Below are 15333 nucleotides of genomic sequence, written 5' to 3'. Positions count from 1 at the left end.
ACTTCTTTGATTGATCCTTGTGAGGCCTGTTCCAACTGGAACCCGTCTTGGAAAACCTCTGTTTGACCCTGGCCTGTACTGTAACTCAGTTTCAGGGTGTTACCAATCTTCGTACAGCCAATTTCAACTTTGTGGAGAGCAACAATTCTAATTCTCAAATCCTTAGAGAATTCTTTGCCATGAGGTTCCATGTTGAGCATCCAGTGGTAGTATGAGAGAATTGTACTCAAAGCACAAAATGTAACTGCTATAATACAAGATACAAACATTTGTATGATCCTGTCAGCAGACAAAAACATGAAAATTATGAATAGGACATGTGGCTTTGCATGGTTAAACAACGTACAGCTATTATCACTTAGGGTGAACTCACTTTTGTTGCCAGCTATTTTGTCAATAATGGCTGTATGTTGAGTTATTTTCAGAGGATATTAAATATACACTGCTATACAAGCATCACATTGACTACTCTAAAATATATTCAAGTTTCATTTCTATAGTATTGTCCCTTGAGAAGATATACTAAAATGTTTGGTGAAATGTGAGGGGTGTACTCACTTTTTACAATGAATGTAGCCAATTTGATTTACTTCTTAGTTGTTCTGAGTTGTTTGCTGTTAAATAAAATATATATTTTGTTTAAATATTAATTGTTCATAATATATGAAATATTTTGTTGTACTATGTACTGCAATGTACTAGAAAGATGTCATGTGTCATCCATATGTCATTTGAAAGGTCATATGTAAATAATATACGTATGCTGCATTCATGTGGCTTTTTCGCTCGTAACGTCATGAAACATGCTCTGATTGTGGAAAATGACTCATTATTTACAGCAGATTATTACGATTAAAAGTCAAAAAGAGTCAAAAAAAAAAAAAAAATATATATATATTGGCTAGGTATATTTTACCCGACACTGTGTCAACCCTGAAGACCCCGGTGCTGCCCACCAAACCTTGCCGTGATACATCTAATTTGGTGGGCAGGGCTTATATGGCTGCGGGTCGGGCTGGTGCCAGCCTGCACACTATGGCAGTTCTACAGGCTTACCAGGCCAACCTTCTTAAGGATATTTATGAGGGCGAGGGACCAACACCTGAAGATATAGCTGAATTGTGTAAGGCTGCCGACTTGTCTCTCTGTGTCACCAAGGGAAATGGTCCGCGCTGTCGGCTGTTCTATGGCGGCTATGGTGGTCACGGAGAGACACCTCTGGCTGAATTTATCAGACATCAAGGAGAAAGACAGGGCTTTCCTCCTTGATCCCCCGATTTCGCCTTCTGGCCTGTTCGGTGACTCCGTTAACACAGTCGTCAACAGGTTTCAGGAGGCGAAAAAACAGTCGGCGGCATTTAAGCCATATCTCCCTCGCCGTTTAAAACCTAAGAAGTCTGCCCCCAGTGGGCATCTGCAGCCATCCACCAGCTCCTCAGGCTATAGACAGGGTCAAAAAGAGAGCGTTGCCTCTAAAGCCCCCCCTCAAGGAGCATGGGGGCATAGACTGCGCTCTCAGCCGAAGCCTGCAGGCGAAAAAGGCTTTGGGGAAGAGATCCTAGCAAACGTAGGATCTCTTCGGGCTGCCCCACCCGCGGTGGAGCGATCGAGGTAGCCTCCTCCGCGGGGCCCAAAGGAAATCGATGTCGGCTTCCCGCCGTCAAGTGTGCTTTGGGACGTATCGGTTTCCAGCGAATCTACGCTGCACTGTCTGCCACACAGGCTTGCGGCCTGAGAGGCTGGTTCCCTTGGTAAAATATTTCGATGCATGGAAAAATCTAACAAATATTTCTCCTTGGGCCCTGCGCACCATTCAAAAGGGGTACAGACTGCAGTTCGGTTCCCGCCCACTGAAATTCAATGGGGTGGTCTGGACTGCAGTCGACCCAGAGCAGGGTTGAATATTGGAACCAGAAGTAAACTCCCTGCTGGTAAAGGAAGCCATTGAACATGTTCCTCCACCGGACAGATTTTCAGATTAGGTTGTAGGATGGGCATGTGTCCGTTTATATTTATGTACATTGTTGGTTCTTTGTGTATACGCATGTTGAAACACAAGAAAAAAAATATTCCCCATGGGGATGATAAAGAACTCAAGTCAAGTCTGAGGACAGCCTGCCCCCTTCACCTGCCCCCAGGGTGAGAGTGGCATTGGTCAGTGGCTGTGGGTTGAGGTAGGTTCCCTTTGGCATCTCTCTTGCTTCCACGCTGATGTCCTATTTAAAGCATATTTTTTCCAGAGTAGAGGTAAATTCTCCTCTATGTTAAGGTCTAAAGAAGAATTTTACGCTCCACTGTGAATGGGTTGCTTGGCAGGAGCCCATTAAGGGTAAATGGAATTATGGTGGGCAGTCTGCAAGTGTCTCTCTTTTTCATTTGCCTCCCTTCCCAACTACTGTTGGGTCTTGAAGTAGGGATATATATAGGGAAATGGGCGCTTCTATAGGTCTCTATAGTTTAGTACTGAAGTAAAGCGCTAGCAGAAGCGCTTGGAGAAGTGCCTTTACTCAAGTCAGGGTACGAGCTGCTCTTACCCAGTTACATTGGGGTCTTTAAGTAGGGCCTAGTCTCCCCTGTGGCTTCCTTGGGGTATAGAGCATGGTTGATGAAAGTTATTCAGTGTTGCCTTAGAGTTGATGCACTCCGACTGAATTCAGTAGAGTCTTTGGTGCTATGCCCACTATTTTTGTGCATATTCACAGCTTAGCAGGGCAGGCATTCCTTAAGCATGATGTTGTTGGACACTAAGACACAGCATCTAAGTTCTACTTCAAAAGGGAATGTCTCAGGTTGTGTATGCAACCCAGTTCCCTGAGAAGTCATTGAGCAACAAGAAGCTGTGTGTGAATATTGGCATTTGTTTACACGTGCTTCAGACACCGGTCATGCTGATGGTGTTCCCCAAAGCATCAACACCAAGATGCAGCGTCTCATTCCCCTTCTCAGGGAATCAGGTTGCATAAGCAACCTGAGACAATTTGTCAGTAACCAGGATGTGTGTACATTGTAGAGATTTAGGCTATACTTACTCATTCAGCTACTATAAATATATACTGTACATAAAACATTGTCTTTTGGTGCAACAAATTGAAATAAAGTATATTCTTAGATAAACATATAACATTCTATATTTATTTATATTTTAAATGTTACACTTAATCTCTTGTCATTTTCAAAATCCTGAGAAAACAAGACAAAAAATAATGAATGGCTCTGAGGGCTTCTATATGACAGAAATTATTATTGACGTGCAGTCAATAATACATTATACAAAAAACAATAGATTATTATCTTTATTTATTTATCTTAAAGTTAATTTACATTAACATATAAAGTGCTAAGAGAGTAAATACGAAAGGCTTATGTCTCACTGTTCTTGTTTTCTCTCTGAAAGGGAAGCCCTAAGATGGACTCTGTTCACAATGCAGACCACTGGCCATGTATTAGTGGGTACTTCATGTTATATTCAGCATCTCATTGATGAGGATGAGAAAACGGAGGCACAACTGGTAACACCTACATGTGTCATCAAGCAGTTACATAAATGATGGTGGCCTGTTTCACAGCTTAAAAAAAAAAAAGAAATGCACTACTTGTAGATTTATATCTTGCTTTTGTTTCTAAAAGCATTTTTGTGAATTATTTACTTCTGTATAAACAGTAATACAGTATATACAGTTAAACTGTGCATACAGTTTTATATTTTACTAATAAATACTGTATTTCTACCTACAAGTTCTTGATTAAGCATGTTTGATATACTAAAATTAGAGTTGTCAAAGTTAACATTAACATGTATATATAACTATATAAATAAACATGTTTAATGGTATCACATTAATGTAATTTAACTGTAAATTATAACTTCCATCGTCGCAAAATGGTAACTCCAACTTATAAACATACTCTATTTAGTTTTCTTTCCCCAAAAAATAAATACATGTAACAATGTAACTAAACTACAATAAATAAATATATAAACAATTATAAGTCGTGTTTGTGTAAAATGTGTATTGAAGAGAGTATTACAGGGGTAAGTGCCTTTACTATTATTCACTATACTACTGCACTATACACATTTGCAGAGTCCTTTTTTTCAACCAACTTTATACAACTTGGTGCAGAACTGGCCAATGCAGGTGAGGTCAGGGAGCTACAGATTACTGTTTACGGATTTTACTATCTTTGAGACAACTTCAGATTTTTTAACCTTTATTACCCATTTAGCCATATCTGACATGCTCCATACTCTCTAAGAACAGCAGTCATAAAACCATTTTCAATAGGATGGGACTGTGCAGGACACTTCTACAAAAAGCACAGTTGATCAATAATAATTATGTATATTACTTTTTGAGCTATGTTCCATCTCAACAACAAGGCCATCCGCCCATTGTGTTCATGTCAGCTTAACAGAAAGAGTATATAATACACTGCCCGGTCCAAAAAAAGTAGTTGTTTGGATTTAAAGAGGCAAATGCTGAAGAGCCTATGGATCATTATTGCAGAGATTATTATATTTCCAGCATGTTCTATGTTATATGTATAAATGTTGTGATGTTATTTCCATCAAGAGGTGCATACATCTTTAGTCAAGATCTTGCATTGATAATGCTAGAGTCAATTAATCAGTAAAGTCTACTCCAGCACATCCCAGTGACTTTCAATGAATTTAAGATCTGGACTCAGAAGTGCCAATTTATGTATGAACATGATTCTTCATGCTCCCTCCCAACCATTCTTTCACAGTTTGAGCCTGATGTATCTTGACATTTCATCCTGGAATATGGCTATGATGTGTCATGTGTCTACATGGTTGTGTAAAAAATGAAAAGCTACGTACTCCATCAATTAGGGTTAGACAAACTGCTGCCAAACATATAACTTTCTAGAAACATATCACTGCAATAATTATCCAATCATTTACTGTTAAGCATTTGCCAATTTAAATCCAGACTAGCAATTTATTTATTTTTCTGTTATCTTTTCAGTCTCAGATAATGTTTTAAAGTCAAGCTGTGGTGAAAAATCAGGCTTTTAATGTTGTTTATACTGTATGTCTATGTGGTGTTTTTAATATGCTTTAAGACAAACCATGTACAAATGCAAGTCAATACCATTGCTGAGTATTTTCCAAGCGGCAACATTCTGATCTGAAAAATGAAGCCTACCCGGAAGTGCGAAAAACTGCAATACATCGAAAATCCGCTAGGGGAAGGTCCCAAAAGAGAGCAAATGTCCATAGCCCCCATGTTAAAATGTCCGTTTTCACAGCATAAATTCATGTTTTTACAGGTTGGTCCCATGGACTTTTATTGTATTTTTCGATAGGTTCCGAGTGCCTGACAACCATGAGGGCTGTGAATTTTTTTCTAACTCGTTAGTTTAGATTGTATTTAGATATAAAATGTATGACAATAAGGGTGTGGTTAACTTTGATTGACAGCTTGATTGACAGCTGACAAGGCAGCGCCACGGAGAATGACAACATAAGAAGCGCCATTTTTTAATACAGTTGACATATAATACTACTGTTTCTGTATCATGAAATTTAGTTTTAAGAGTTTTTCAGGCGAGAATGTAGTTGTTTAAAGCTCAAATCTGTGGTTTATTTATAAAGATTTATGAAAATTGTATCCAGTTGTGAGATCCAGCGATGACCGGGCGCTCGGCGTTCATGTACCCCGCCTGGTACAGCCTTTCCTCGGCTAGTCGTTCGGACGTTTGCCGCTGACTCTGACGTCTCTGTAGTGGTTAAACATGAGATATAATTTGTCTTGTGTAACGTTATATCTGACGGGCGATTTTTGGTCTTGTAAATCGTCTCGGTTACATGAGGGAGGGAACGGAGACGTACGTCGTGGTGAACGACGAATAGGAATCTCGCTAGAGAGGCCAATCTACTTCGAGTGAAACTAAAACAAGCCAATACACATTGGCGTGCAATCATTTGCATCAGCTGCGCAGCCTCGCAGCGCTGGTATTTAACGAGCAGCTGGTGTGATTGCACTTCAGTTTTTTGCTGAGGAGCCAAGCCTGAAAAGCTGGTCGCCCCGGCGGATAGCAGCAGATGTGGCGACGGGACGTACGTCTCCGTTCCCTCCCTCAGGGAACGAGGGTTACCATATGTAACCGAGACGTTCCCTATCGTCCGGTCACTACGACGTACGTCGTGGTGAACGACGAATAGGAATCCCTACCAAAGCGCCACAGCTGCTGCACCCCATCCAGCGCCCCGTGTAAGCCTCCACACCTTCTTGACTCTGGAGTAATAAGGGTGCACAGTAGGATGCAGCAAGCCGACAGAGCCGGTACTCACAGTGCTTTTACCCGTTTAGGGTGAGAACACGGGAGGACACGGGCTCTACACGTAGGCTATAGAATCTAGCGAACGTGTTAGGTGTCGCCCAGCCCGCAGCTCTACAGTATCTGTTAGCGAGGAGCCACGTGCCAACGCCCAGGAGGATGCAACGCCTCTCGTGGAGTGTGCATGCAACCTGAGCGGGCAGGGCACGCCTTGAGCTTGGTAAGCCAAGGCGATGGCATCCACTATCCAGTGGGCCATCCTCTGCTTGGAGACAGCCTTTCCCTTCTGCTGGCCTCCGTAACAGACAAAGAGCTGGTCTGAGGTCCTGATGCTTTGAGTTCTGTCCACGTACATACGCAGAGCGCGAACGGGACAGAGCAAAGCCAGGGCTGGGTCTGCCTCCTCCAGGGGCAGCGCTTGCAGGTTCACTACCTGATCTCTAAAGGGAGTGGTAGGAACCTTGGGCACATAGCCAGGCCGGGGTCTCAGTACAAGGTTATCACCCAGCCCGATCTCTAGGCACGATTCGTCGACTGAAAATGCTTGCAGGTCCCCTACCCTCTTGATCGAGGCCAGTGCAATCAGCAACAAAGTCTTCAAGGAGAGAAGCTTTAAGTCTGCTGACTGCAAAGGCTCAAAGGGAGCATCCTGAAGTGCTCGAAGCACCAGGAAAAGGTCCCAAGAGGGTATGGAGGGAGGACGTGGGGGATTTAATCGTCTCGCCCCCCTAAGGAACCTGACGACCAGGTCGTGCTTTCCTACTGTTTTGCCATCTATGTGGTCATGATGTGCTGAAATAGCAGCAACATGTACTTTAAGGGTGGAGGGAGACAGCCTTCGCTCCAACCCTTGCTGCAAGAAGGAAAGCACTGACCCTATCGAACATCTTCGGGGGTCCTCTCTACGGGAGGAACACCAATCGACGAACAGGTTCCACTTCAAGGCGTACACACGTCTCGTAGACGGCGCTCGCGCAGAAGCAATGGTGTTAAGTACCTCTGGGGGTAAGTCACCTAGAACCTCCGCGTCCCGTCCAGGGACCAGACATGGAGTTTCCAGAGGTCCGGACGCGGGTGCCATAGGGTGCCCCGTCTCTGAGTCAGAAGATCCTTCCTCAGAGGAATGGGCCAGGGAGGGACTGTCACAAGGAGCATGAGGTCTGGGAACCAAGTCCGGGTGGGCCAATAGGGAGCCACCAGAAGGACCTGCTCCTCGTCCTCCCTGACTTTGCACAGGGTCTGTGCAAGTAGGCTCACTGGGGGAAATGCATATTTGCGGAGGCCCCGGGGCCAGCTGTGTGCCAATGCATCCCTGCCGAGTGTTCCCTCGGTCAGGGAGTAAAACAACTGGCAGTGGGAGGTCTCTGAGGAGGCAAACAGGTCTACCTGAGCCTCTCCGAACTCTCTCCAGATCAGCTGAACCGCCTGGGGGTGGAGTCGCCATTCTCTCGGGAGCACAGCTCGTGATAGCTCGTCGGCCACACGGTTGAGCACAGATGCTTCTGACTCCAAAGGAGGAGATGGCGGGCGAGTTGCGACATGCGACGGGAGCGCAGACCACCTTGACGGTTGATGTACGCAACGGTCGCAGTGTTGTCCGTACGGACCAGCACGTCTCTGCCCTGAAGCGGCCTTTTTAAGCGGCTCAGAGCGAGACGTACTGCAAGCAACTCGAGGCAGTTGATGTGCCAATGCAGTTGGGGGCCCGTCCACACCCCTGATACTGCATGCCCGTTGTACGTGGCACCCCAGCCGGTGGCAGAGGCATCTGTGAACACCACAGCATGCCTGGACACCTGTTCCAAGGGGACTCCTGCCCGAAGGAACGAGGGGTCTGACCACGGACTGAAGGTCTGGCGGCACTCCGGTGTGATCGCCACCCGGTGAGTGCCGTGATGCCACGCCCATCTCGGGACTCGGCCGTGAAGCCAGTGCTGAAGCGGTCTCATATGAAGCAGCCCGAGCGGAGTTACCGCTGCTGCCGCTGCCATATGCCCCAGGAGCCTCTGAAAGAATTTCATTGGGACCGCCGTCCTGCCTTTGAACGTGTTCAAGCAGTTCAGCACCGACTGAGCGCGTTGCTCTGTGAGGCGCGCTGTCTGTGCGACCAAATCCAACTCCATACCGAGAAAAGAGATCCTCTGCACGGGGGCGAGTTTGCTCTTTTCCCAGTTGACCTGGAGGCCCAGCTGGCTGAGGTGCCTGAGCACGAGGTCCCTGTGTTCGCATAACTGATCTCGAGAGTGTGCTAGTATGAGCCAGTCGTCGAGATAGTTGAGAATGCGAACGCCCTGTTCTCTCATGGGAACAAGGGCCCCCTCCGTGACTTTCGTGAAGACACGGGGAGACAGGGCCAGCCCGAAGGGCAGGACCTTGTACTGAAATGCTCGACCCTCGAACGCAAAGCGCAGAAACGGCCTGTGTCGAGGAAGAATCGAGACATGAAAGTACGCGTCCTTCAGGTCGATCGCTGCAAACCAATCTTGGGGACGGATGCATTCGAAAATGCGTTTCTGCGTGAGCATTTTGAACGGTAGCTTGTGAAGGCTCCGATTCAAAACTCGTAGGTCCAAGATCGGTCGTAACCCACCACCTTTCTTGGGTACAATGAAGTAGGGACTGTAGTGCCCTGACCTCATATCGGCTGGAGGGACCGGCTCTATCGCGTCCTTCGCCAGTAGGACTGCGATCTCCGCTCGCAAGACATGGGCATCGGCTGTTCTCACTGTAGTGGAGTGGATGGCCCGAAACTTGGGGGGACGCCGGGCGAACTGAATCGCATAGCCGAGCCTGATGGTCCGAATGAGCCAGCGAGACGGACTGGGGAGCGCTAGCCAGGCTCGCAGAGACCGTACAAGCGGGACCAAAGGGATCGTAGGCGTACCCGGAGTGGGGCAGCGAGGTGGAACACAGGGGCTCGGCTCGGGAGGCTCTCTCTGGGAGGCGGCCCGAAGCGGAGTCTGAGTGTGCTGTGCAACACTTACCTGGTTCCACGAGGCCGGAGGTGCAGGAGGCGGCTTGGTTGCGTTCTCGAACTGCACACTGCTGCCTGCTGGCTCTCCCCCCACTGCTCTCCGGGCCCTCTTCGGACCCAGAGACGGAAGAAACTGCTCTTTTATTGAAAATTTGGGTACCGCTGGTTTTGAGGCCAGCGGCGGAACAAAAACAAAAGGAAACCAAGGATTTTCCACCCGGCCCTCTTCCGGGGGATGGAGCGATGCGGTCATCGTCTCCTGGAGAGCAGTCCCTGCCATCTCTGGGTCGCCCCGTCCTAGGGCCGCTTGCTCCTGGCTTTGCCGCCCTTCTTAGCGGGGTCCTGGACGGGCGGGGCGGCCCGCCTGCGACTGGCTCCACGGCGCCGTTTAGATGAAGGCTGCTGCGGCGGCGCGGGAGCAGGGGCAGACGCAGGAGGCCGCCCTCGGCGACGAGCAGACTGAGGGGCCGCAGGCGGTGGGGTGGGGGCAGCAGCTGGCCGCCGCGGCAGGATGTGCTTGATGGCCTCAGTCTGCTTTTGTACAGCTGAGAACTGCTGGGCGAAGTTCTCGACCGCGTCGCCGAAGAGGCCGGTCTGGGACACGGGGGAGTTAAGGAACCGGAGCTTGTCGGTCTCTCTCATGTCGGCCAGACACAGCCAGAGATGGCGTTCTTGGACCACCAAGGTGGACATCGCACAACCCACCGACCGCGCGGTCACCTTCGTCGCACGAAGCGCGAGGTCCGTCGCGATGCGAAGTTCCTGAAGAACTTGGGGATCGTGACCACCCTCGTGCAGGTCCTTCAGTGCCTTGGCCTGATGGACCTGCAGCAACGCCATAGCGTGCATGGCAGAGGCAGCTTCCCCACAGGCCTTGTAAGCCTTGCCGGCTAAATCCGACGAGTACTTACAGGCCCGGGAAGGAAGACACGGTTCTCCACGGCAAGTGGAGTTAGGGCACAGTTGCATCGCAACGGCCCGTTCCACTGGCGGGATACGTGTGTATCCCTTAGCCACCCCGCCATCAAGGGTGGTGAGGGAGGAGGAGCCACCGGGACGGTTTCTGGCAGTGAAAGGTGCCGTCCATGTCCCCGTAAGCTCCTCATGCACTTCCGGGAAGAAAGGCACTGGGGTGGGTTGGGGACACGAGGGAACCTCGAGGGTTCGGGACACGGTGGAGGATTCCACACGAGCCCGACCCCTTTGGCGGCCCGGGAAAGCATGGTCATCATCTCCGGGTCCATCTCAGGCACCGCTGGCACACCCGAAGGAGGCAGCGGTGCCGAGTCGTTGTCCGCAGAGACGTCTGACCCACCCTCCGATGCAGCGATCGACATCTGGTCTTCAGGGGGAGCCCCAAAGGAGACAACCGGTACACACCGCGAGGATGGTCCAGCTCTCTCCAGTGGGGGCTCAACTGGCTGCGGAGCGTGAGGGTTCCTAGGGGGTTGATTCCCCGAAGGAGACGCGCTCACCGTAATCCTCAGGTCACCCGTGTCACTGCCCGAAGCAACCCTCTGAGGAGGATTGGATCGAGGCAGAGGCACGGGGACTCCGCCCCTTTGCTGGAACGTGAGTCTCGACCGCGATGGTCATCTTCCCACAATGGGTACATGACTCATCCACCAACGCTGCCTCAGCGTGTTTAATGCCCAGACACACTAGGCAGCGTTGGTGACCATCCCGTGAACCCAGGTAACGGCCGCATCCAGAAACACACAGATAGAAAGTCATCTTTAAAAAGACGCTGTCTATCTGTGTAAGCTCTTTTAGGGACTGCTCTCACTGGTGCTGAAACACGCAGGGGAACAGTCACTGCGAACACAGACAGGAATGTGCACCTGTCTGTGCGCTGTCTCTCTCTCTCTTGCTGGCAGGTCTTACCAGCTGTAAGAACAGCTCTTTAGCTCTCTAATGGCGCACCTTACCAGCTGTTATAACAGCCTTTTTTGTTTGCTCAGTTTGAAAAACAAAAAAGACAGAGAAAAGAGGAGAGAAAGAAAAAAGACTGCTCGCGCTGCCATGCTGTCACGCCCGCACCGGGAAGGAGAGGTCCGAAAAGGCTCGTCTTGAAGTCACTCTGTTTTGTAGACTGCATCGAAGTGCTTGGCTCCGAAGCAAAAAGCTGAAGTGCAATCACACCAGCTGCTCGTTAAATACCCGCGCTGCGAGGCTGCGCAGCTGATGCAAATGATTGCACGCCAATGTGTATTGGCTTGTTTTAGTTTCACTCGAAGTAGATTGGCCTCTCTAGCGAGATTCCTATTCGTCGTTCACCACGACGTACGTCGTAGTGACCGGACGATAGGGAACTATAATTTGTTCCCTGGCCAATCGGTTTGGCTGAGGGGAAGTTTCATAAGTTTATAAGCTATTTAACTTTACCATTGTATGGTTAGACTAAATCGAGCGCTGACTTTGTATGTTTGACAGAATTGTTTGCTTTATTTGTATAGCTTCTTGTACCTTTTAGTTATACTTTTATTATAGCTAATATTGATAAAACTGAAATTTAACAAAAAGAGACTGGGTTGAGTTTTGTCATTTTAAATTTTAATACAACGAATATGATCTGTAATGTTGTTTAGTACAAATGCACATATTGCCTGGACCATATTAAAATGTTTAATATTTTTATATTATATTTAAAACGAAAAGAGGCAGGTTTGTGTTTTATATATATATATATATAATTTTTTTTTTTATATAAATAGGCAAACGTTATGTGCAGTGAATATAATCAATACGCTTTGCCTGAACCACATTTGTGTGGCTATAATGTTTAAGATTTCTTTAAATGAAAACGAAAAGAGTTAGCATGGTGTTTTATAACATATTTCGTTGCCTAAATATACACAGAGATAACCGAAGTAGCAGAGCGAGCGAGTGATGCGCGCTGCGTCAGAAGGTGGGCGGGGTTAGGATTTCCCAAGATTTTCCAAGATGGCGCCGCCCATACCCCCCATAAACGGCTTCAAACCCGTTCTTCAGAAAGTCTATGGGTGACGTCACAGACGCTTTGTCCATATTTTTTACAGTCTATGGTATTTTCTCCTTAAAACTGCAGTGAACCAAAGACAGTCTCAAAAACACGATTTGAAATCGCTGGTGAATCTGACGTCACAAACTACCTAGTAACCAATCACGTCAACTTGTGATCATCAACAAGTGGATCTCTGAACTGGTGCGAGTGAGTGGAGGAGGGGCATATTCATAGAACCACACTAAACAAGGCAAGGGTGTAGAGTTACATTCAAACTATTTTAAAGTCCCACTCCGATCATATTTTGAGCTATTTTTAAACATTCTCAGTGGTCTTTAAATGATGATTATGCCGTTTTTAGCCAAAATCACAAAACCTGTGCCGTTTTCTGGGACTTCGCTTCAGCAGAGCGGCAGTAGCTCATTAGCAATTCGCCTCTGCGTTGTGGGCGGAGCCGTTGGCTGAAGCGAGATACATAGGCAGCAACAGCCTCTTTCTGTCTTTCTTTCTTTCTGTCAACACAGAAAACATTTCATCACTGGATAGTTTTTTTCGTTTAATTAAAGTGTTGTTTTATGTCAGCTGAATGTCCGGAACGCTTTTCAGAGAAGATAAGGCAACTTATTTAGCACAATTCACACCCAGCGGCAATTCAGAAAAAGAAAAAAAAATCTCTGAATGCTCCACATGAAACTTTGGTCTTCCAACCTTTTACCGCCGTGTCGATTTATTTTGATTAATATGTGCGAGGGAGAGAGAGCAAGACAGCGCTTAGTTTGGAGACGGTGAGGTCTTGTTTACATTTTCGCCTGGCTCCGAAGACAGAGAGTGCGCGCGCGCGCGTCCGGGTCTCTCTCTCTGCTCGTTCTTTCAGTTATAAACATGTCCTGTCACAAGCGCAGCAGTTCATCTAAATTACTCACCGATCAAATAAGACTTTGGCGGGACAAAAATTCACTTTGGCGGGCGCTAAAACAAGTTCAATGCAGGAAAATTCATGCGTGAATTTAACTGAGTAGTACATGACCATGCACTCGCACAAATGCGACCACATAAAATTTTAACTCGCACATTCTCAAAAAATGGTCGCAGTCTGGAACCCTGGAACGTAATCCATTCATCTCTCACAGCAACATGTTTTGGTAAAGCATGAAAGCTAATACCAATATCTCTCCTCTAAGCATTGCAACCCGCTACCGCACATAGGTATTGATCCGCCATCGTCTTCTCTCTACTCCTGAACCTGACCGGGCGGGCCCCGCCCAGTGGAGTTACTACGTCACAACTCCAGTCTATTTTAGCCGGCATTTTAGCGTCTGCTACTGATTCACAGCCATTTGAATGCAGAAATACTCAGAAATACAACTTTGAGCTTATTTTTCTCAAGATATGTCCTCTAGCATAAGAAAAATGCCACAAGAACATGTTAACACCTAGAAAAACATGATTTTCATCGGAGTGGGTCTTTGAGGCATGAATAATTATTTTTCAATATGTCATTTTGGTGATCAAAGATCAAGGGATTAAATGATTGACAACAGGGGGACTTAATACGGCCTACTGGGATGTAACAGGTAATTATTATTATTATTAAATTATTATTATTATAACCATAGTGAAATCGTGCAAGCGATTAAAAACCCATCTTGTGCACTGTCTCAAGGCCTGTAAAACAATTTATCTATCTACTTGATATAAAAAAAAAATCTCACCGGCCCACATAAAAAAGAAAAATGATGGACCACTACCTCTTCTCAGCTCGTAGATCTTGTAACTACTCCATTTCCCCCAATCATTACTCCATTTCTGTTTATGTCTCAGTAGTTACAGTCAAACTTACCTGCTTTGTGGTAATAAATAACAGCTTGATATATAAAATCTGCATTAAATTAATATGAAATCACCAATAATCAGAGGTTACTCAAATTGGATGTTCAGTCAAAATCAAGCACGTCATCAGAGAGAGTGCAACACGAGCTAATTGTCAGTAAAAGCTAGATAATGGACTGTTAAAAAAGGAAAGGTGGTGCAGAAAAACTTTGAGAAAGCAAAAAAAAGGGCTAAAGTCCGACGCTAAATGAGTAAAATTAACTGAACTCTGCTGCAGCAATTTTGTGAATGAATTTTCACGCAATTCACGCTACTTCTCCTAGTTAGCTCCAGTGTTTGTTTTTTCGACAGTAGCCTACATTGTATTAAACAGCTGTAAGCTTAGCGTAGAACCCCCGCATATTTAAAAATGTCACTGTGTCATGATAATTGGTTACAAGTGTTACCTAGCCTTTTAATTAATTGCATGACTGAAATATCAGCAGATAAGGTGGGATTTAGGGTAAACAGACTGCTGAAGGCTACTTGCAATAACACGTCAAAATACCTATAACAATAGCCATAGTACTGTAGACATTTGTAGTTAACTTTACTTTGAATACGCAGCTAGTCATATATTAAAATAAAGCATTGAATACATGCATACCAGTGGCGTCCAGTGGCGTGCAGTCCATAAGCTGTGAATGCTCTGCATACCCTAGCCATTCATGGACTCGCTGATTAGTATTAACACTATAAATTACTATAAATTCTCTTGTTTGAGGTGTATCATAAAGATTACATGATAAAATGTTAGTAATACGTATGTACTGTAACTCTCAGTAATTTATTTGTTTGCCAAACGACAGTAATTTTCTTCAAATCTTCCACTCACTGATAGTTTCAGGTAAGTGGATCCATAGCAGTTTTGGCTCCTACACTCTGTTGTTATCGATCGTCATCACTGTCCCACGTTCTCATTGGTTTGCTGGCATAGGGGATTTAATGCGCTGGGAAAGCTGTCCGCAAATCGCTCGCCCAAGAGGAAAAATGTGATGATGCTGGCAGATCCTTATCAACGAAAATCATATTGTCTTTGATACAAGACTAACTTCTAAGTCAAGTGAAAAAAAGGGTCATAACGGAAACTATTTTCAGAGTATTTAATTTTAATAATTATATTTTTATTATGCTTACGTTTATTCTAATGATATTTTACTTTAATTTAATTTATAATAAGCTTCTAATATTTATTATATTA

At 46.0% G+C, this 15333-nt stretch overlaps 1 protein-coding gene and 1 long non-coding RNA gene across 4 annotated transcripts in view; one reads left to right on the top strand and one right to left on the bottom strand.

Moving 5' to 3' along the window:
* cidec (cell death inducing DFFA like effector c) overlaps window positions 1-3565 on the top strand; it is a 64538-nt gene extending 60973 nt beyond the window's left edge. For 2 of the 3 annotated variants that reach the window (XM_082137023.1, XM_082137022.1), the window contains one exon: window positions 3395-3565. In XM_082137023.1, the coding sequence (XP_081993149.1) occupies window positions 3395-3548 (154 nt within the window). In that variant the 3' untranslated portion in view covers window positions 3549-3565. The remainder of the gene's footprint in view (window positions 1-3394) is intronic. The other variant, XM_082137024.1, reaches the window with a different exon arrangement.
* The window catches only part of LOC309474516, a 243910-nt gene that overhangs the window by 2127 nt on the left and 226450 nt on the right, over window positions 1-15333 (bottom strand). The window lies entirely within an intron of this gene.

This window comes from Leuciscus leuciscus (assembly GCF_965113295.1).
Source record: "Leuciscus leuciscus genome assembly, chromosome: 14".
Classification (NCBI taxonomy): domain Eukaryota; kingdom Metazoa; phylum Chordata; class Actinopteri; order Cypriniformes; family Leuciscidae; genus Leuciscus; species Leuciscus leuciscus.
This window is presented reverse-complemented; position numbering and strand designations above follow the sequence as displayed.